Raw genomic sequence first — 23,715 nt, forward strand, 5'->3', positions numbered from 1 at the left:
AGGTGGGTGCTGAAAAGATGCTGTGGAAAGCCCATGCTGGAGCAGGCTCCTGGCAGAAGCTGTGCCCTCATGGAAGGGCCCATGTTGAAGCAGGTTTTCCTGACAGGCCCTGGGACCCTGGGGGGAATTCATGCTGGAGCAGTCTCTTTTGAAGGACTGCGCCCCATGGAAGGAACTGACACTGGAGCAGTTAATGGAGCTCAGGGGAAGAACTCATATTGGAGAAGATTCTGGAGGATTGTCTCCCATGGGAAGGGCCCTATGCTGGTGCAGGAGAAATGTGAGGTGCCCTCCCCTGAGAGGAAAGGAGCAGCAGAGACAATGTGCGATGAACTGGCTGCAAACCCCCATTTCCTATCCCCCTGCACCACTGGGTAGAGGAGGTAGAGAAAATTGTGAGTAAAGTTAAGCTCAGGAAGAAGAGAGATGTTGGAAAAGGTGTTTTTAGCATTTAGTTTTTTATTTCTCATTATCCTACTCCAATTTGTTTGGTAGTACAATTTACCTCAGTCAAGTCTGTTTACCCGAGAGCAACTCGTGAGTGATCGCTGCCTGTTCTTACCTCAACCTGTGAGCCTTTTGTTTTATTTCCTCTCCTCCATCCAGCTGTGGCTGGATACAGTGGCTTTGCTTGGCACCTGCCTGTTTGCTTGGCAAACTACTTTGAGACTTAAATTGCTGGTTTTGATGGCACTTTGCCACAAGATCCACAACATCACTGCCCTCTTGTACTTAATATTTTAAGGAGCAAGAACTTTGTCAGACTGTCCACCAGGATGCCATTTTGTTTCATTGAGTTATTACTTAAACACAATTAGATGAAATGTCTTATAGCTCAAATGGTTATGGTGGCACTTGGCATATTAAGCATGACAATAATTTATATAATTTTTTATTAGTTTCAGAAGTTAGAGAATGTAAACTGCTGTAGTTATTTTTTTTTATTTAGAAAAGACAATATATTTTCATTTGGTTAAAACAAGTTAGAAGATATCTTACATCAGTTTATGGTCTTGCTTCTAACTTTTCATGAGGAATGCTAATCACATTTCTATTAAAACATTTGTCCAACAATCTTACATTTTGTATTTTTCAAATAGCAGAGCTTTTTGCTTTCAGCCTGCATATACAACTGCAGCCACACTTAAAACACACTAAAGTTAATCTCTGTTAAAAAGGATTTGCTATGATCTGCAATATGCTTTTACTTAGAACAAGAGTTAACTTTTTAAATCTCCTGCAAAAAGTTTTCCTTCTTAATTGTAAAAAAAAACTGTGAAAACCAAAATACTAAAACAGTGTACTAAGATTTAATAGGTTCTGCAGTTGGGTCGTTTATACTACATTAGGACTTAGTATTCTTAATTTAAAAACAAATACCCTTCCCTCAGGCTGCTGCCACAATTTGATTGTATCTTTTACCCAAAGAGACAGAATTTTTCAAGAGGTAATACTACTTCCTCTGTCCAAATCCCAATTTTTTAACAGTTCCAGTAGTTAGAGAATTATAGTTGTCTTATTTAACTCCAGATTTCAGATAGGGTTTTCACACTATATCAAACACAGAAAGCCTTTCCTTTTGACATGGAAAGATATTCCTGTATCATTGAATGTAAATTTACAAAAGAAAGGCAATGGTTCTTCATGGTTCTCTAAGCTACTTTGATTTTCCACTGCTGCCTGCTCTTGGGGCATACACTCTTTTTATCCCTGTATTTGAGTGGAGAGATGATCAAAGTTGTGATGGTTCCCAGTTCATGATTTTAACTAAATAAGTGCCCTGAGCAGTCCCATGGGATTTGATGGTATTGCTGTATTTAGATTGGACTTGAACAGCTGCTTGATATTTAACAGAATGTTTTGGGTCTGTGTTTCTCCAAAATGAGATTATAGCATGAGAATGTGATAAAACAGTGCTCTAGCAAATAAAGACTTTGAAAATAAAAAAGTGGAAATCAAAACACAGGACTTTGATGAACCACACCTTTCTTGCATGGTGTCAAATTCAAGAGAGGCTGGAATGCTGGAAAAGCCATGTCCCTGACAAAATCGGATGAGACATGGTACCCTAAGATATTTTTGAAATGGCAGTGAAGCCCTGTCCTTAATCAAAGACTATTTTCTATTATGCAGTTTGCTGTGATTTTTTTTCCCCCCAGCCTTGTCTTACTCTACCAGTTTACCCAAGAAAACTCTCATAATCCTCTTTACTCCCTAGCCTTATGTTAAGAGGTAACAGAATAGAGCTGCCTGTGCATAGTTTCAGTCCATCTGTTTGAGGACGGTTTTGCTCAAATTCAGCTCCCTGGCCTATGTCACCTCAGCGGCTGACTGTTCCTGACTCAGTGCACAGACTGCTCCTCCCAGGCTTTATCACATACTGCACTGTTATCATTTTCTCAGGCATTACCATTCACCACTCTCAATTGCTCTTTTTTTGATCATCCTTCACTCTTTTCCTGATCCTTTACTACATGCTCTTAATGAAATGCCAGTGCACTGCTGTCTTCCTCTGTTCACAATTTCCCACTGACCTGTACTTTCCTTACATCTTTTCCACCTACTCTTCCACTTAGCAAACAGATAAAAGAGAATATTGGAAGTTAAGGGCAATGGGGTTTTTATCTGTTGAGTGCATTAATTTCAGAACCTAGATTTTCCTATCATTTGATAAGAAGACCTGGGGAAAAAAAAATGTCATAAAAATACAACACCAAAATCCTTTAATCTCATGACTGTTGCAACCTCATGCTTGAAAATGAAGCATCTTGTCTTACAGAAGCTTCCAGCTGATTTTGACCTTAACCCATTTTTTCATGGAAAACTTCCTAGAACCACAGAATGGGTAAAGTTGGAAGTGGCCTTGGAAGATTGTGTAGTCCTACACCTCTGCTCAGACCTTGAGCAGGTTGGTCATGGCATACTCAGTTTGATAAAAAATTCCACACTCTTGTTGGAAAACACGTTCCAGTATTTGACCACCTTCACTGTAATTAAAAATAAAGTTAAATTTTATTTTAAAGAGGAATTCCTTGTCTTTGCATTCTCACATTGGTTCCTAATCCTGTTACTTGGCATCTCTGAGAAGAATGAGTGTCTTTAGCCTACTCATCAGTCATTCTAGACATTCTGCTTTGACCCCCCTCCCCTTTGACTCCTTCTCTTAAGGCAAAAACTTTTACTCTCTTGTTCTGGAGTCCTTGTGCCCTCTGTAAAATCAGAGGAGACTTAAGTCTGAGCTCCAAGACCCCTGAGGGGTTTTGGTAGCGCTGCTGTTCATAGTTACCCTTTTTCTATTCTCTTCAAACTACTATGTGTTGCTATAAAAAGTGCAAAGTACTTAAGATTAAAAGGTTGCTTTCCTGCAAGGGGCTTGCATGTGCTGTAGCTGTTAATGTGATGCTTTCAGGGAAAAACAAAGAAGCTGGTGTTTTGAATGGTATCTTAGAAGACGGATGACCAGAAGGTCATCCATCCATTGCTAATCAGTACATGCTACCTTAGTATTTGTTTAGTGACATCTTAATGGGTTCCTAACACTTGTTTTGTTGTCTCTTGCATTTATTCCACATTTTCTGTCAGGCTGTCTCTACCCTAACAATTTCTTTTCTTCAGGGAGTGTCTGTCAGATATACTTCATGGCTTGAGACATTAGGGCAGTGAAACAGCTGATGTGACTTTACAGATTCTTTGCCTGTTAGAAAACTAGCTTGTTTGAAATTCAGATTAATTTCTCTTTCCAAACAAGCTGTCCTTGTCATTGCTGTTAGGTTATTGAATTCTAAATTAACTTCTTGCATAGATAGAAAGATATAACTTGATGGATGTTAAACTTGAGATTTTTTTTTTCCTTCACAAATCACCTGGGTTTTGATGCTATCACTCTTAGCAAACAAACTTATTGTAGGATTTTATGGCAAAAGGTCAGGTCCATTCTGACCTTCCTATGTAGTAACTATCATTTAACAGGACAAAGAATTAAAAGCTCTGTACTTAAATATGCTTTTCTGATTTCTGTTCTTCCTCCTCTACCACCTAAAAATGTATACAGACACAGGCACTCAAATTTCAGTTACTGTTATGTTGTCTTTCACATTATGAAAGCTTTAGTTACTGGGAAAAACTGCAAACCTCACTGGTCATCTGCAATGGGATCAAGAAGGAAGTTTTCCTGCTATGAAAACTTTCACAAGTGCCTCTTACATTAATACGTATGTTTCATAGATTCTTTTCCATAGTATTTTCTTTGTCCATTAATTATAGGAAAGGAAAGGGGATTCAGAAGAGAAAGTCTGTAATTTCCATGGTGTTTTTATCTGCATTCTGGGTCACAAATTGGATCCTGTCCCTCATCTACAAGTTGGCATCAGTTTCCAGCAAGGTGTGGAGGTAAACAGCCCTGTGCTAGTACTGAAGAGGTGTAGCCAGATGCTTGAACTCACCTCTGTCTCTGCTATTTTTTATCTGTTTGCCCTAATCAATATTTGATAGCATAATTGTATGAACAGAAGACCAGCTGTTCAGTGTGAAAAGAAACAAAATTGAAATGTTTTCTTGGCTCTCAAGTGCGAAGTGTCCCAAAGTACCTTATTTAAAATGGATGCTGTTGGACATAACACTGAAGGAAATGCCAAGCTGTGGAAGAATTTTGCACTGTGAAATTTATGAGTGTATATCTGGCTGCCTGTCATTTTGATATAAATCAAGATCTGACATTTGTCTAAAATAAGCCTCTAGATGTAGCAACAAATGCTTAATTTTCCTCCTATTTTTCATCTACTTATGCCCTCTGCAATTTGACAAATAGATTTTCATTGATTTTTATATTTGAAAAAGACTTAGCTTGAATAAGAATAATAAAAAAAGTATATTCTGATTTATCAAGGATTTTTCATCATTCACTACAGACTGGGAAACAGTAAACATGATGTTAGAAATAGGTGCTGTTAGAAATAATGCAGTCTCTGGAATGTATCTGAAAAAGTCTGCTTATAAACTAAGTTGAAGGTAACTATCTGCTGAATTCAAAACCAGCGGATTAATGCTAATTTTATCGGACCTTGGTGAAACGGCATTCACTTCAGTAATCATGGGCTTCATAGCAGGAATTAATTGCCTCAATCTGAAATTAAAAAGAAAATAAAGACTTGCACAGTCTAGCTCTAAAATTTGTCTAGGCTGCCAGGGCAGAGCTGACTCATATTCAAGTTACCATCGCCCAAAGCCCCCTGGTCCCTTCCTGCAGTGCTGCTGTCCAGCCCCTGTTTCCCAGTCTGTCCGCACAGCCAGGGTTGCTCCGTCCCAGGGCAGAATCCAGCACTGATCTTGGGCAAACTTCACACAAGTGATGAGCGCCCAGTCCCCTCACTTGCCCAGGTCTCTGCAGGGCCTCGCTGTTTTCGACGGAGTCGGCAGCTTCTCACAGCTGGTTATCACCGGCAAGTAGACAAACTACCTTCTTCGGACAGGTTCCTGAAGCTGCCGCAGAAAGCGGTTCCTGTTCCCTCGAAGCCAAACCTTTGCCCGCAAAGGCATTTCACGCCGTTCCTTTGGTTCCTCGAGCACGAAGCGGGCGGCGGGGCCGGGCCGGGCCCCTCGGGCCTGAGCCTCCCTCGCGGCCCCTCCCGAGGCCCGCGGGGTCGCCCGGCAACGCGGCGGGCGCGGCGGCACCGACCCGCGGCCATGGCCTCCAAGGTGAGCAAGAAGAAGGAGCTCTCCCGCCGCACCAGCACCTCCTCCAAAACGTGAGAGCCCCGGGAGAGAGGGAGGGTGGGCGCGGGAGGATGGCAGCCCCCACGCCGGCCGGCCCGACAAGGGCGGCTCGCCTGGAGACGCCGCCGCGCCCGGCCTGGGCTACTGCGGCCGCCTCCGGGGCCGGCTGGGAACTTGCCCCGAGGCTTCCCTGCCTCGGCCCGGGCGGCCGCCGAGGGCGGCGGGCACCTGTGCGAGGCGGCCCTGTCGCCGTGGCACCGACCGGACACGGGTGTGTGAGGGCAAACAACTTGTGCTAAGAAAGTTCACTCGCTCGTGTGGGTGCTTCGTTAAAAGCGGTTTCTGAAGCCGAGGTGGGGGTTGGCTGTTCTTGGGGTTTAGTTTGTTTGTTTGTTCAAACTGGAAGCCCAGCTCGCGTGGAAGTTGTCCTCCCTCCCTCCCTTGCTGAGGACCTTGTGGGGCTCTCCTGTCTATTTTCATCGGGTAGAGGAACCAAACTAGCTGCGGTTTTGGGGGCGAACTGATTAATAACTGTTACAGCACATCAATTTCACTTACAGACGGGAAAGACAATTCCCAGTGTCTGGAAGGTTTGCTTTATGTTTTAAAGAATCTGAGGAATGCAAGTATGTTAAAAAAAAAGAATTCTTCGTATTAATTTCTTAAATATTTCTGTGTAAGTAGCATCTCGAGTTATTTTTAAATGACTTGCTATTTGCTGGGTGTTTAGTGTGAATTTTATATTTCTGTGTAAATGTCTATTTCTTCCTGAAAAGACAAATAAATTGAGAACAGTGACATCCACTGTCATTGTTTTGACTTGTGAGTCCTGTTTCTATGGTGTTAGCAGCTTTCTCATCCTGATGTAAGCCTGAATGCATGGCGCTGTCAGGATTTAAATGAAAAAGATATCTCTTGTATGTGCTTATGGCCTCTGCTCCTTTTTTTTCTGCTATAAATGAAGGTTTAAGTTGTATCACTTATTTCTCTCCTGAAATCAATCTCAAATACCCCTTTGTGCTTATTTCATAGCTAGTTACACAGCCTTTACTACACGGTTGTTTCTTATTTCATATTTTCATGTTTCTATTTTATATTTCACACCTTGATTCCCATTTTGCTAACTTCTCTGTTGTAGCCTGCCAGTATCTAGCTCCTTCTCCCCACTACACCCTTTGCTTCGTAACTCTGTTGTTGTTGTTGTTTTGGCCCCAGCCATGCTGTCCTTCATATTTATTGCTTCAAGCAGTTTATCAGTTTTTTTTCTGATGATATCAGAAAGCTATCAGGGAGATTTTTGGTTTTTAGCTGTTGGAGAAAAAAAAGGAAAGTTATTTTACATAAGGTGGAGTAGCTTGAAGATATCCTAGTGGTGGCACAGTGATTTTGTTTCTTCTGTAGTCTAGTAATATGTTACAGTAACTTAATTGCAATGCAGAGCCGTAACAATAACAATATAGAAATAGTTTGTTTCATTTTTTCATAAAGCCTATAACTTTTGTTTTAGCTGTAACATTTCTTTTGGATTTATCCTGTGTTAAACTATTGTGATGCAGAGGGCTCCTGTTGTAAACATTTATTGGTCATTCTGAAGTTTTACTAAGGCCTTTTGGATGAATGGATGAAAAAATGTAGATTTAGGTCAATGCATGTCTTTCCAAGCTCAGCAAATGACCTGATAAGCCTTGACTAAACTGTCAGGAAAGATTTTTCCTTTGACATTTGTTGAGCTGTAGAAATTAATTTAAATCAAGAAAGGCTATTGACAGTTGATTAAATTTTTGTATACATAACTTTTTGTCATGAAAAAAAAATACTGAAGAAGTAGACCCATTTTCTCATGAAGCTGTAGAGAATAGTGCTATAAAATAACTGAAAAATTTATTTCAGCCCTTGCTGTTTTCAGTCATATTGTTTTGCTCCATCAGTTTTAAGTGAGTTGATCAAATGTATTCTACTATAGAATTTAGTCTCAGTAAGATCTTCATCCTGCTGAAAACCCTCATGCATCTTAGTGCCCACTCCTCAAAAGTCTGTATGAAAACCTGATGTTTTACAACTCAGTGGAAATTGTTGGTAATTGGGAACTGAATATAGTGGGACTAAAATTTCCCCTTGGAAACACTTTTAACATCTTGAATAGCCTTTCTTCTCTCTAGCCCTTGTTTCCCAGGTGGATTGGAATTTATATGCCAAACTCAGTATCAGAAGATATTTATGCATTCTTAGTCCCTCTGAAAGGATTGAAGCATTGAAACGGTTCCTCCTTTTCTTTAGTTGTGCTGTATGCCAAAGGTCTCCAAACCTTTTTTTACTGCACAACCCAATTAGTCAAAAGTTTTTGAGTGCACCCTTCCTATATATGTGTGTTTATCCCTTTATCAGTTATATGCACACACTACTCAAGCTCTAATGTTTTTTTTCTTGTGTGCATTGCCTGCTTTGGAGACCACTGCTATAAACTACAGAATTTCTATGGGTGACAACAAGCAGCTAGGCAGTTCAAATTCTGATCTACAGCTAGTAACATTTATAGGGAGATTTTTCTTTGGATTAAGCTTATTGGTCAAAAGTTAGAGCCACATACTGTGGTGATTTATACAAAATGGAAGCTATATATAATTTTTCAATTTTCCACAATGTTTCCACTTCTTTCCTTTGTCATAGGATTTTGATGTCATAATGGTGGGAATGCAATTGATAGCAGACAGATGGATGTGTTATTTCTTTATTTGGAAATGGAAGGATGCTGTATAATGAGAAATATCTGTATTACAGTAAGGATCTAATACAGATGTAATCTCAGTCTACAAGAACAAGATACAAACATCATTCATTTCCTAGAAAGTACAGTTTTAGGCCCAAATTCAGAGAAGATTTTCTGATATTCTGTGTCATTGTCAAGAACAATCAGAAGAGTACTGAGCTGGATCTGCAGGATAAAATGCTCTGCTCAGGCATAAAATGAATAGTATTGATGCTCTTTATAATTGCTGTTTATAATTGTTGAGAAAAACTGCTGGACATGGTGATAAATAAACTGTACTGTGATTAATTCCTCATTTTATTTGGTAAATCCTGTGTTGAACAGGGTGCTCTATGTTTCCTTAGGTAATGATTTTCTCCTAATACTAGGCAAGTGTTGGTAATGATTATGAATGTTTTATCAAAGGCAATTTACCAAGCCTTTTTTTGAATGGGTTGTGGAAATTAGAACTAAATCTTATACACGCACAGTAAGATTGCAGCTGTGTTCATTGGAGATGTAATAATTACTTCTTAGAGATTTGGATTTCAATAAAGCTGATACTATCTCTCACAGTATCCTTCTGGACAAAATGTCTCACACACAGCTGGATAAACATATCATGGGTGGGTGAACAACTGGCTCATGGGTAGGGCATGAAGGGTGATAGTGAATGGGGTGACATCAGACTGGCCAGCTGTTACTAGTTGGGCTCCACAGGGCTCCATCACACTGGCCCTGTGCTCTTCATTGTCTTTATAAATGACTTGGACTCAGGACTGGAAGGGACACTAAGCAAGTTCAGAGATGATGTAAAATTGTGAGAAGCTGTTGACTCCCTAAAAGACAGAGAGACCCTGAAGAGAGACCTCAGTTTCTTCCCTCTCAAGAAATTAGAGAGATGGGCAATCACCAACCACATGTCTTAACAAAGACCCGTGCCAGATTCTGCACCAGGGATAGGGCAACTGGGGATATATGGACAGACTGGGGAAAGAGAGGCTGGAGAGCAACACCTCAGAAAGGGACCTGGGAGTCCTGGTCAACGGCAAGTTGAATATGAATACAACACTGTGGAGGGCCAGCTGTGAGGAAAAGCTGTATGAGGAGTGGCTGAGATCACTTGGTCTGTTCAGCGTGGAGGAGACTGAGAAGAAACATCATTGCAGTCTTCAGCTTCCTCTCAAGGGGAAGAGGAAGGGCAGGCACTGGTTTCCTGCCTGGTGACCCATGACAGGACCTGAGGTAATGGCATGAAGTTGTGTCAGGAGAGGTTTACACTGGATATCAGGAAAAGGTTCTTCACCAGAGAGTGTTTGGACACTGGAACAGGCTCCCCAGGGAAGTGGTCACAGTACCAAGCCTGAGAAGTTCAAGAAACATTTGGACATCATTCCTGGGCACATGGAGTGACTCTTGGTCCTGTGTCCTGTGCAGGGCCAGGAGCTGGACTTTGATGATCCTGGCAGAATCCAACTCAGAATATTCTCTGATTCTCTTTGATATCTGTGTTCATTCTGTTACCTAGCTTGTTCAGGATGTTCGAGACAGAGACAATTACTGTAAAAATTTTGTGTAAATCTATGAAAACCAAAATGATGCAGTTACGTTCCTGTATTTGAAAGCGAAATGGACATTTGCAGCCTGCATGAGAAAATGTTGCCTTGTAAGTTTAGTATTCTGTTGTAATTGCAGGATAGATTTTCTGTTTTATTTTAGAACAAAACTTGCAGTTGCAAGGACAAAAATGTTAAAAATACTTAGTCTTTTGACTAATACTGTCTTTTTGATAGTAAACATGACTTGTTTTTATATGTCTGTAATGATCAAAATACTAAATGGAAATATAAGTAATATAAAAAAGAAGACTAATTTTTCTTTAAACAATTTGTAAAAAAATCCTGAAAGCTGTCAGGATTAGCTTACCAAAAAGAACTAGTGTTGCAATTTCATTTGTTGTGGATAAAATTAGTGCAGAAATCCTCTGAGAGTAATGTGTACAAACATCTGTGCAATATACTTTGATCACCTTAAAATCACTTTTCTTAATTTCTAGTGAGATCAGGCTTCTTTTTTTTTTTTTCCCCCACAGGTGTTTAGAACAGTCAGGACAGTATATCTGCACTGTGGAAAATCAATCAGGATTATGGGTGGATATATTGCATTGTTGGAGTGGGACTTTAGAAGCATATGGAGAAGGCAGGAAAATTCCTCTGGACTTGCTAGCCAGACTTCCCTTGGGTCTCTGCAAGATACTCCACTGGGTCTCTCTTCATTATTGCTTTATAATTAGATAGCAATTCCCTCAGGAGCTAGGCAGCTGCTGGAGATGATGGGCTGAGGAGCTCAAAAGAAGTGCTGCCCTTATAGCTTTTCTTAATTGCACCATTAGAGGCTACTGAGAATCTGATCTTTTCCAGGTTTCAACAGCTATGGTGAATAGGAATTGATGTCTTTGGTGGCAGTGAAAGAGATTCTGCATAGTAAGAGCGGATAATGAATTAAAATGCTTTTAAATTAATTTGATGAAGCTCTATGCCATCAAGCCCAATCTTCTGAATTAAACTTAAGCCATCAGCATCTATCTTAATTAGGGCTTGGGCTATTAGGGACAAAAGTGAAGAGTTAGTGGTTGGTGCCAAGAGACACAGTGATTTAGGAGTAATTGTGGCACGTCACCAATGTATATAGGGGGAAGTCAGAGCAGTGCTGAAGTTCTTTTTAAAGAGTTCAGTAACTAATATTTGCTGCTGATGTATCCGTAAGGACCAGAAGAGACAGACTGAAACCTGCAGTGGCTGGAAGAAATTATTTTTTAGCTGTGTGCCTGGTTGATTGCAGCAAGTAGCAGGTTGCTGCACTGATGCCTAGGATTACCTAATGTTTGTTATCAAGATTAAAGGATGGGACAATAAGAGCAAAAAAAAACCCAGTGAATTAAAATTGAGAGGCATTGCTAGTTCATTCTTCAGTTCCCGAATACCTAGGATAAGGTTTCAGCCATGGCTTGTGATTGAGGTTTTATCCATTGCCAGAATGTGTTCTTTAGGTTTGGTAGTTCAGAGAATATAGACTGACCAGATTAATTCTTTTATGGTTTGGGTTTGTTAGGTAGGCTGAAGGTTGAGAATGGTAAGAACTAATGACTCACGGATAAGAGCATGGTAATTGAACTTGAAGTTTTTAGTGTTGTGCTGGACCTCTCATGTTGATTAATATGTTTTAATGGACACTAAATACTTGTGTGGAATCAGTGAAGAAGCCCGCAGAAAGGGAACCCACTGAAGATTATATAAATGTATAGCAACTACACAAGCTTGGAAAGTGCTTGAGCTCTATTCTTAAAAATACTTAGAGACTGTGAAAGTATTTGAAAAATACTATATGCCTTCATGGTCTATGCAGGTTTTCAGTTGCAGTATTGTTTGAGACAAGGTATTGGGCTACAGTTCACCCATTCTCTCATTCAATACTCCTGTCCTCTTGTTTGTGGTCCAAGGGGGTAGCCCAGTGGTATATCTTTGACTTGCAGCATGTGTTACAACGTGTTTTATTTGAGAGAAGAGGTTCTGTATTATCAAAAAGCTGATTATATTTATATGTAGGTGCTTTTGCTTATTTTTGACTGTGCATGAGCTACAGTTGGAATTGAGTGTGATTTCTGCTAGAGACTTGAAACAGAATGAACGTTTTGGACAAAAGACATTGAGGATACTAGCCCTGATTTTGCATTTTTTTAATATGTGTACCCATTTTATGGTTAATTCTGCCCAATTTATTGGAAACTGGGCTGTCATTAAAAATCTAATTAGTTTCAAGTGTTGGTTTAACCCCATCTGGCAGTTCTGACCCACGCAGCTTGCTAGCTCCTCTCTAACAGGATGAGGGCAGGAATCTGGGTAAAAATACAAAAACTTTAAGGTTGAGATGAGGACAGCTTAATAGGTAAACAGCAAAGCAAGAAAAGGAATTTATTCACTGCTTCCCATGGACAGGCAGGTGTGCCACCATCCCCACGAAAGCAGGGCTTTGTCATGTGTAATGGTGACTTGGGAAGACAAATGTCATCACTCCAAACATCTTTCACTTCCTTCTTCTTCCCCCAGCTTTTAGTGCTCAGCATGACAATGGTAAGGAAGGTCTCTTTGGTCAGTTGGGGTCAGGTGTCTGGGCTGAGTCCCTTCTGGTCCCTTCTTGTGTACCCCCAGCCTACGTGCTGGCAGAGCCGTGTGAGAAGCAGAAAAGACCTTGACTCTGTGTAGTCACTGCTCAGCAATAACTGAAATGTCGCTGTGTTATCGACACTGTTTCAGTCACAAAACTAAAACATAGCCCCCCTACAGGCTGCTCTGAAGAAATTGACTTCAATCCTAGCCAAACCCCATACAGCTACTCACTGGACTTTGCAAGGAAAAGATTTATATGAAAAATGTTAAAGTTTCACTGCATTCCTAAGCTGCTTTACAGTTGTAACTGGTAACATATTACAAGATTTCATACTCTTATTACAAAGCTGATTTTTGATAACTCAGGAGTCTCTTCTGCCTTAAACAGCTTGGTCCAGATTCTTTCTAACCAAAGCTAGTTAAGGCTTCACAAGACTGTGATGGTATTCTCTTGAGCTACAGCTGTTATTAATCCCCTGTTTGCAGCTACTGTCCTGACAAAACTGATGATGTTTTGAGATCATGGTCTCCTTTAGCATGCTGTTGATTGCAATCCAAAGATAAACAATTGTTTTAGTTTGAATGGCTGTCTGCATCCTTTTGGAAGGCATTTCCTGATCTGTCAAATAATTTAGGCACAACATAAATCTGTAATGGCCCAGGATTCCAGGACATCCAGCTTCATAACTGAAGGGAGAAGTATCTATGTACCTTAAAATTTAACCATCTGAAACACTGAGCAAGTACTACCATCCTGCACATATGTACTTTCCCCAGACACAGCAGTGTTAGTGAATAAATGTTTTGTGATCTTAGGTTCATGATTGTTCTTCAGAAGTTATTTATTGCATCATTGACCATCTGCAAGCTCTACTACTACACTATTGAATTAATGCCTAAATATTAACCTGACTAAAGCTAGAGATGATCCTGACTTTGATCCTTTGTATTGACTTTTTTAAGCATGAAAGAACCACTTTTCATTAATTGGTTTTTATTGTCTATTTATTTTGTAAGTAACTCGTATTTCTGAGCAGAGTAATTTTTTTCATCTCAGAAAAGAAATTTCTAAATTGCACCGAGAATTTCTGACCAGAAAAATGAAACACCTGTGCTTCATTAACTGAAATTTTTCAGTGTGTAAATGCAGTACAATTTTACATAATCAATTTGTTGGTACTTTTTATTCCCTTCTACTTTTAACTTTCTTTTTAGTTTCCTGCTTTGTGGTGAGATAATGTTTTTTTTTTCCCCCAGGTAAATATGATAAGTGTACTAGAATAACAAGCTGACCAATAGTTTTAATTTTTTGTTAACAGATTACATGTTAATTAGAAAATTATGTATTCAAATTAATTTTCCTAGTTAATTCTAATTAAAGCAAAGAACCCCTGAGAGCTCAGCCTATTTGATCTGTAGATTTCAAATTTCATGGACTCATGGGCATGAAAATATTAAGTAATTTACTAGTGGCGGTATCACACTAAATACTGTATTCCCTACTGATCTTAGTTTTAGGGTTTTCTTTCCATGAAACTCCAAGCATTGTCAGAGAATCGTACAGGCAAACACTGCATGAGCCCCTGTTTGGAGACTACAATCAGACTGTGCAAGAGGAGCTTTGACATTGTGATGAACAGTGTGATGGAGAAGCTTTCAGCAGAACTGCATAGCAGAAAATGTACTGTCAAAAGAAAAATACTGATAATTGTGCTTTGAAGCTGGAAAATATTCTTGAAGTATCATGGTAGAGACTCTGTTTGCCAGGGATTATTCATCTACTTAAGCAGAATGGTCTTTATCTTCTGTGAACTCCCTGGAACCACCATGGAAGAGAAGGGATTTCCTGGTTTTCTTAACAATGCGTGCAAAGTGCTTTTTAAACAAGTTGGCCTAAATCCACAGAAGTGCTGCATGCTCTGCCATGCAGAGACTTTCAGCTCTTGGTTAATTGTTCAGGTGCCATATAGAAAGCACGAAAGGTTTTTACAGAAGCCAAAAAAGAAGCGGTGCCATGCAGTTCAAATTCTTCTACTTGATACTTGAGTATCAAACTTTAGTGTCAAAATCAACCTTCTTAGGATTCTTACAGCTGGAACTGAGGTCAGCTTATAGCCTTATAACGCCTATTCATTTGCTGCTAGTCAGTAGAAGACAATCACAGACACACTGACTGGACAGAAATTTGATCTGTAGATTGGATGTAGATACTACTTGCTTTCAAATCTCTGACTTGTTGGAAAACTGCAAGATGCAGTTTTCAAACCCCTTGTTGTCCTGTGGCAGTCTGTTCACTTGGCCTGTCACCACCATCTTTTGAAACCAGTTAACCTCAAAGGATTTGGACCAGCTCACAATCCCACCTGGAGCTGGGATTGACTCTGACCTACAAGTCAGAGTCAATCATAACCATCTTGGAAGAATCAGTCAGAGATCACTTGTTTTGGCTGAGATTGGCACCTGAGAATGGCCAGAAAAGACATTTATTTTTCCAGGCTCTTGCTATGAAATTATCTAGGTATTGATATATTTTCACCTGGATAGAAAGCCCACCTCTGCAGACTGTTTTTATTTCTGTACGTTACAAGTGCTCATTTAAGAGCGAGATAAAATAGTGTTTCTGCCTTGGCAGGCATCTCTCGGAATTGATTTTCAATGTTTTACTCTTGGGAATGTAATTTAAAAAAAAAATAAATTTGAAGGATGCATTTTAAAGGTTTAAGTGACCTCCAGTGTTGTAGAACATGCAAGGCTGTCAAAAGAATGACCTCCAGGCAATCTGATACCTTCCATTGGTAAGAATGTTTTGCAAATAAGTAAAAGGTATTTTTTCTCCATTCTATATATTCAAAGCTTTTTATAGCAGATTTGGCTCCATAGAATCAGGAGCAGAGAATTTTCCCTACAACTGTCTCTCAGCACAGAAAATGGCAAGCTGAGTTTTCTGGCATTGCTCTCACAGGCTACAGAGTCTTGGGCTGTCATTTGAAAGCAGCAAGTATGTGATATTATTTCTCAAGTATATAATGTCACTTGATTTTACTTCTTTCTTTGAGCAGTTCATAAATGATAGTTTGTGCTATAGAAACTATTCGTCCTGGAATGCAAAAATTGAAGGATCAGGATCCAAAATTCTACCATTGTATATAAGCTTGTTATGAGCATGAAGGTTGAATATTTACAGGAATTCCTCAAAAAAGATAAAAAAAATATTTAAAAAAATTTGCTTTACATAGATTTTGTCACACAAGATAAAAAAAAATCTATTGTGAACTACATTAAGTATTCAGTTGCTTATCAGTCTATTTGTCACCAGTTTTTTTAAAGCATCTTCAGTTTTTTCCCCTAACACATGGCAAAAGTCAATTACTCAATTCTGTGTTTTATATTTAATTTCTAAAATCAAGGTTTTATATAGAAAAGAGGTTTAGTTGGGATAAATGGATCAAAACAGCAAAAGAAACTCAATTTTAGCTGGCATTCTAAAATTACAAGGATAAGAATTCAGACAATATTTATAGGGCAACAAATCAGGCTGAAAACAAGAACAAACAAAAATAAAAGTTTTAAAACCTACAATGCTTCTAAACCACTATTTTCTATTATTTTTTCTTTCAAGTAATATCCAAGGCACGCTACTGTGTGAAATTTGCACAAGGGATTTGGCATATAGGGTTTTTCTTCCCCCTGCTAGAATCTGGAAAGCAAACCAAGAAGGAATCTTGGTTTCCATTAATAAGAAGGCAAATAAAAATGCGAAAACATGTGGAGTTCTAGCTGACAAAGCTCAATCTGAGGCTAAGTAACCATCTCTCTTAGCAAATATGTGTTTGCCTTCAAAAGAGGCTCATTCTTGCAAGTTACTGAGGTCTATTAGTAGTTTGTCTGACACCTACAAGGACATCAGCTATGTTTAGAAATGAGAACATCACACTTGGAAGCGGTGATCTAAATTACAGACCCCTTTAAAAATGATATGTCTACAAAGAATAATCAGTCGGTGTTAATCTTTTCTTTCTATTATCACTCTAGTTTTCCCGTTTGAACTTGTTTCACACAGAAAACACTCTGCTTTTTGAGGAAGAAATCCTACCTCAGTACACAAAAAGTGATATGACAATAAAACTTCCTGTTATATGCTTTTGCAAGCAATGGTGATTGCAACATAGATGGTTTTTAATTATTTGTTCTGCCCATCATTCCTGTACTGCATCCATGGCTTGAATCTCTCCAAATGTGAGAGCTCTGAGCACGTAGGCTAGAGTACTTGCTTCTGCAGAGAATCCTATAAGTTTTGGCTCCAATATCCAAGGTAAGACTAATGACAAGGTATTGTAAACAACTCATTCATATTTTGGTTTTATTTTGTAATTTCTACTGACTATTCTAATAATAAGGAAAAAACTTTATTGCTTTTATTAGCTGCTTATGAAATCGTCTGATTGTGACTCATTCTGTTCGTTCCTCTTCTGAAGAATGGCGCTAGGTAAGAAGAAAAAGAGCAAATTATTTTGCCACAGAGTTGCTGATACTTGGCCAAACTTTCTTTTATCCTTTAGAGACTCTTATGAACTTTAGTTTTACCCTGGTTTCTTCTCTGGGTTTCCAAGATATTCAGATCCTACTTTTTAAAAATCATTTTAGTGATTATAGTTTAAAAGAACTTTCTGCTATAAGTAAGGTCTTCAAAGGAGCCTTTTGTCTTTGAAGTTTGAAGAGATTAGAGAAAAACTTAAGTAGCTTCCCTGCAGGGCAGATTTGGAGAAAAAGTTGAAGCATCTGTTTGTTCTTTGCCCTTCTTTTTCCTAATATAAAAGCTTTACTGAGGACAGAAGTTGTTTTTTTCTGACTGTTCAAACAATCCACAGATAGGGACACTTTTTTTTACTGTCTCTTGGTTTCTTACTAACTTCTAAAAAAACCTGCATGGTGTCATGAAATTATTGTTATCTGATGATCCAGAACATCCTGAGTATTGGGAGAGGAAGGCTGGAGTATCTGTGCTGTTCTGAAACTACCTACAAATACTTCTAGTATTTCTCAAATAATTCTTGAGAACTGCCATCAGTGTTGCTGGATTCCCCACGTAAGGAATGGTCATAGATAATTTACAAGCAGATTTATCTATTTTAGGAAGAAAACATTTGCTTCCTAGCTTCCTAGACTCCTTTAACCAAGCTGACAAGATCCTGCTTGCAGAATGTGGTAGTGTGTATGTCTACAGACAAATGACTGTATTACTTGAGAGCACATTTCCAGTGAGCTTGCTTCCTGTCTCTCTATGAAATCAGAAGTCTCTGAAAAACTTAGGTTGCAGTCTGTTTGCATTTTGCCTGTTGTGCTTGTCTTTCCTGCCACCGCCTTTTTCCTCTGTTGGCACTATATCAATTTTACCAGTATTCCTGGAGAAACTGCTTAAAGGGTCAGAGGTGAATTAGTGCCAACTTCATGATATTTCATTTGGCAATTTATTTTTCCTTTTTCTCCTTTTGGGTTTAGCACAGGATTAAAAGGAAGTCTGCCAGTAAATTGGTTTTTAAAATACTGTTGCACAATGAACCCATCCAGCCTGAGCATAAAATACCAGTAATTTGCATTGTCTTTATATCTTACAGTTAATTTCAAAAAATTCTCACATTAAATTACTCAATCTTGTAATAGAGGAACTTCTTAATAGCATTGCTGAAATGCAGTATCTTAATAAATTCAGCTGTCTTTTTAAATTTATTACTGTTTATTAATTATATTTTGAAACCAATTTAATTTCAGTTATTTGTGAATTTTCCAGGTCTTATTGAATTATCCTTTTTGAGATGCAGTAGCATTAGATTTCCACAACTTAGTTTAGGCATCTCAATCATAGATAGCTTTGTGTCCATATCTTCCACATTGTTAATGCTGAGAGTGTTCTGTCATGTCAAAGTGTGGTGGAAAGTAATTTTGTGTCTTAGTGTGATAGTAAGCTAAGTAGGTCCTCCATATCTCATAGCTGCATTTTAAAATGATGGTTTTTTATTATTCCATTATTATCCCAAAGCACTCAGAAATCTTATAGCAACAAATGAGGAAAGGGTCTGAGTAACATGGTCTAGTGGAAGGTGTCCCTACTCATGGCAGGAGGGGAAGAACTAGAAGATGGCAGAACTCTCTGAGGTCCCTTCCAACCCAAACCATTCTATGGTTCTATGAATTATTGAAATTATCATTAATTTTATTTGTGAATGGTGTCAGAATACCTTTATTATTGTTATCAGTAAGTGAAATTTCCATGCTTCTATATAAATATGTAAAAGAGCAAGTGTATATTTAGAAGTAGATAAAAGATAAAAAAAAAATTGGTAGTCCTTACATATTTTAATTGCTATGTATGCCATTCATATTTCATCTGAAGTAAGAAAAAAGTACAAAAAATGAGAATTTTAACTTATATTTTTTTACTATGTGCAAGAAACTGCCAGGAGTCATATTTAAATCAGTGTTAGAAGTGTTCAGGTTTCAAAATATCACAAATGTTGAATCTGTTGCTACAGCCAGCACTTATTTTTCATTGTTCTTCATGTATGTGGTTAGCACAGATGCAACAGATTCTTTGAAACAACGGGAAATGATACAGAGAAAATGATAAACACCTCAGGGTTTTTCAATTGCTTGTTAAATATTATTGAATACAGAATGAAGCATCATTTGAGTATTCAAGAAAACGCTGGAGAAAATATTATACCATTAATGTAAGATCAAACATAATAGAGTCAATTTACAGATGACTGATGTGACAAAGATGAAAAAACAAAGCTAAGCATCACTCTTCAGAATACATCTTCCCTCCACTTTGAGAACTAGAAGCTATGTTTGGATGGTTTTTACACAGCAGAAGGCACAGATGGTATTGAATTTTAACAGCTGTCTTCCATTAAGAGTTACTGGTAGTGTGGATGAATGGAGTTAATGTCTAGACAGGGAGAAATCTTTATTTTTACCCATGTCTTTGTCCTTACTATTGCTAACAACTAAAGTATTGTGGAATTATAGAAAAATATTGATTGAACAGTGCATCTGGGAGCCATTTAGTCAATCTTCTACTCAAGAAGGACCAGTTTACATCAGGTTGCTTAGATCCATGTCTATTTGATTTTTAAATGTCTCCAAGCGCTGTAGTTACCAGGACCCAAGTCAGACTCCAGTCAACTCCCTCAGTACCTTTGCTCACATTGCAGCTAGTCCCATGGAGCTGTGTGTGCCCAGTTGGTTTAAGTGCTGCCCATCTCCTTCCTCTGCTGTGGGTAATGCTTCACTCTCACAGACTCTGTAAATAAACTCTTGGACTGGGGAGAGCCAAATTTGCCGACAAAACCCAAGGCACAAAATGACATTGAGTATCTTGGCCTTTCCCATGTCCTTTGTCACTAAGCTGTTCTCCACCCCACTGAGCAGCAGACATGTGCTTCCTTGTTTGTCCTTTGCTGCCAATGTACTTATGGGAGCTGTTTCCCTTGTACCTAACCTTAATAATCCTTTGATTATTTCTACTCCAGCTGAGCTTCTGCTTTTGTAGTTTCACCACTCTGCACTTGAGCAATGCTTCTGTTCCCTCAAGTGACTTGTCCCTGCTTCCACCATCTGGGTGATGCAGCTTCATAGTATTTTCAGGTGTCATTTGCTACACAAATTTTTTCCTTAGTCAGACTACTCATTTAAGTAGTCTGTGTTTGACTTTAGAATGTAGTTACACATTTTGTTGCACTTATATAGGAAAAATGCATGAATATTGTAGCTAATACAGTTTTTCAGCCCTTTGTACATACTGGAAAGATGAAGGTGTACTAGTGCTACTTCATGGCAATGAACACATTGTATATTAGTCTTGTGAAAATCCTTTCAGCCTCAGCAAAATTATTGCCAGGATTGTGAAACCCAAGAAGAAAGTAGTGAGAGTGCTGGTAGCACAAGAGACCCTGAGAGTGAAACTACCTGAAGACAGCACTGGCTGATCTAACAGCTCACAGATGCCCGCAAGTGGGAGTCCTTTTCCCCAGGACAACTTTTATCCATGGCAAGCTCCTTCGAGCTTTCTAAAGAAAATAAGTCAGAAAAGACCAAAGCCTTCAGATGGATGAGTGAGTTGAGCTGAGTGATGAATGCTAGGACTGGCACAGGAGAGAAAGGAGAGCCATGTGCCTTGAAGCAGGGGAAAAGAAGAGGGAAGAAGCTGTTCTCAAATTGTGTTTTTGTGCTTCAGCAACCCAATTTAATTCAGTAGAATTCCTTGTATAAATGCATTTAAATATTTTGTTGGCTTATATCTAATAACAACATCAAGCCCTTCTATAGGTTTCCTTATCTTAGTGACAAAAAAGTTAACATAGTTTAAAATACTAAAATTTCTATTACAGTAAAAAAGAAGAATATAAGATAAAAGTCATCTTACTACTCTTGTCTAATAACAATGTTCATTTTTATTTATGCTACTGTGTGTTTCCTAGGTCACCTATGCTTTCCAAGATATCTGCTTCCAATGAGAAGTGGAGATTTCCTATTTGGCCAGAATGGAATGATGCAGATATCAATGCAGAAAAATGGGATGCTGGAAAAGCTGGAAAAGAAAAACCTGGAAAAGGTCAAATTTCAGTAAGTTGTGTGACACATATTACTTCCACTTAAATTTTTGTATGTGTATTTAATAGAGTATTTGTCACAGCTTCAAAATAAAATGTTACTGCTAAATATATTAATTTTCAATCATATATTTTCAATATGTTGAAGTGGTTCCCTACTAAACTACAGTAATAAACCAGAAATATTGTACATTGTTTAATTGCTGCCTTTCAAATGAACTGTTAACATACCTGTGTGCATTAATGTGTGTACATTAATGGTTTTAAAAAGATACAACCCCCAAATCTATTTCATAGCACAACTAAAACTGGGGATGTGGGAACAGCTGAACTCTTGTAGTATGTCAGGGCACTGCAGTTTCTCTGGGCTCAAAATGTTTGATGCGTTCATCTTCGTTATGGCAAAAAAGGATGTTGAAACAGTCTTTTGTACTGCACTGCACTTTCTGGACATGTGAAACACTGTCTGCAGTTCTAGAATGTAGAGAATGATTTGAGGGAGTATTGTCATTTTGCAGAAAGTAAGCACCTGCCAGATGCAGAAAAATTCCAGTTTTCCAACTTTAAAATTAACTAAGTCTCATGGATTTTTACTCCTTCGAACTGGTTATCATTGCAGAATGTATGGATCTTTTATAGAGAGTAGTAGTAAACGTATTTCTTAAAGAATTTCTTAAACTCAGCATTTTAAATTGAAATTTAAAATGCATTACATACCACACATTTTAAATTGAAATTTAAAATGCATTACATACCATGCTTTATAATATATCTTATATGCAAATTCTGCATTTTTCACGTGTTTCTTCTGAATATGTCCTTGTGTGCTATGTTTATGTTTCCATATATAGTTCTAGATTATTTTTTTCTTATCCCAAGGTTGACTATATTATACTCCTATGGGGCCAAAGTATTATTTTGAGAGAAGGTATACATTCTGTACCAAATACTACCATTAACTTGTCAAATAAATAATTTTCCTTCTCCTTTTCCATTACCACATTTGGTGTCTTTGGGCTGTACTCAGCATTTATCTCGCGCTAATTTGTTAATTCTACCAGACATTATTATCATATATAAACTTCAAAATAACTATATCTGAAAACCTTTCTTCTATTTTAGCACAAGAGGTGTTCTGAGTTGTTTACTGGACTCTTCTGTTCTTCAGCTACAAGCTGTATGAAACATTGCTGCTTTTACTGTTTAAAGGAATTATATGTCAGTCACAGCAGATGAATTTACAGAACTAAAGAATTTTGTGATGTGACCTCTTTTGATCCAAGCAGAATTCAACACTGAATAGGTTATTTCAGCTGGAAACAAAATCAGTAATGTCATCCAGGACCTTTGAGTACACTTGGAAAACAAATATAAACAGTCCTTTTTTCCTATGTGGGTAAAGAAATCAATCTGAAGCGGTCTCTTTCCTTGTAACACTGAAGGTCTGTTACCAAGCATCCGTACACAATGCCCTCTCTTAGAGAACTGTGTTGTTGAGACTGGACATTTGGCCTTGTCTTTGTCTCTTGTGCCTATTTCTTTCATGTCCTTCCTGTAGTGGTTGAGACTCCTGTCCTTAGAGCTTGAACCCCAAGACTTAGCACTTGCCATCTTATAGCCACCTTAGATAAAAGATAAGTTAAAACTTGATTTTTTTTCAGACAAGTTTAGCTAGACCTACAATATTCTAAAAACGTTCTTCTTCAAAATGTTTTTTGCACTAGCACTCTAAAGAAACGTTGTATCTTTCTAGGTGTGGTTTGTTGGGGTTTTTTTAACCTTTTCATAGTGTCCTGTCATTCCCATTTACCTTCCTTTCTATGGTTTATCAAAAAGTTATCTAAACTTTTAGATATTAGACTTCTTAAACTTATTTAAAGTTTAAGAGCAAAACTTTCCTGTTATGCCATGAAGTCAGGGTTGGATGTGTCTGAACGCAGAATATAAACTCTATTCATACAGTTTAATATGGTGCAGGCTCCAAGGCACTCTTTAAGCTTTCAGGAAAAAAAAAAAAAAAGTATTCCTAAAACATTCCTTCCCTCCCCTCCCCCCCAGTTTATCTTTTTTTTCCTTCAGGTACTGAAATAGCTTGCTACAGATTTTTATGTTGAAGGAATTTACACAATGAAACAATTAAAAAATATGGGGAAAAGATTATTTGGGAGTCTTTGGTTTGTGCTTGGTTTTTATGCTTTTGTGATGTACTTTGTTTTGCCTTGCTTTAACCATTAAGGACTCAAAGTATCATAGATTTTTGTTCTTGGCAACTCTTTCTCTGGTCTGTAGAAGATAGAGTGCATTGTAGAATTATACAAATGTATAATATGACTAAAAGCTGTTTAAAATCCAGGCAAAAATAAAAGGCATTAACCATGTAACTGATTAGCTTCTCAGTCACCACACCCTCTATCAGAGGCATGTCCTCATCCTACACTGTGCCAGTAAGTAAACAGATATCATATATCCTGACACCTTC

At 38.2% G+C, this 23,715-nt stretch overlaps 1 protein-coding gene and 1 long non-coding RNA gene across 16 annotated transcripts in view; one reads left to right on the plus strand and one right to left on the minus strand.

The window, feature by feature from the left end:
- Positions 1–2,706: 2,706 nt before the first annotated feature.
- LOC147654879 (uncharacterized) lies at positions 2,707–5,620 on the minus strand. Its single transcript, XR_015283328.1, has 3 exons — positions 5,456–5,620; positions 5,060–5,122; positions 2,707–2,987 (listed from the first exon to the last, which is right to left on the minus strand). It is a non-coding gene; the product is annotated as an uncharacterized LOC147654879 (long non-coding RNA).
- ADGB (androglobin) overlaps positions 5,587–23,715 on the plus strand; it is a 100,946-nt gene continuing 82,817 nt past the window's right edge. For 3 of the 15 annotated variants that reach the window (XM_086877565.1, XM_086877568.1, XM_086877570.1), the window contains exons 1-2: positions 5,619–5,744; positions 21,105–21,249. In XM_086877565.1, the coding sequence (XP_086733691.1) occupies positions 5,683–5,744; positions 21,105–21,249 (207 nt within the window). In that variant the 5' untranslated portion in view covers positions 5,619–5,682. Of the gene's footprint in view, positions 5,745–21,104; positions 21,250–23,715 lie in introns of all 15 variants that reach the window. The other 12 variants (XM_086877564.1, XM_086877567.1, XM_086877571.1 and 9 more) reach the window with 9 other exon arrangements.

Source organism: Cyanistes caeruleus, chromosome 2 (genome assembly GCF_971803275.1).
Source record: "Cyanistes caeruleus chromosome 2, bCyaCae1.hap1.1, whole genome shotgun sequence".
Classification (NCBI taxonomy): Eukaryota; Metazoa; Chordata; class Aves; order Passeriformes; family Paridae; genus Cyanistes; species Cyanistes caeruleus.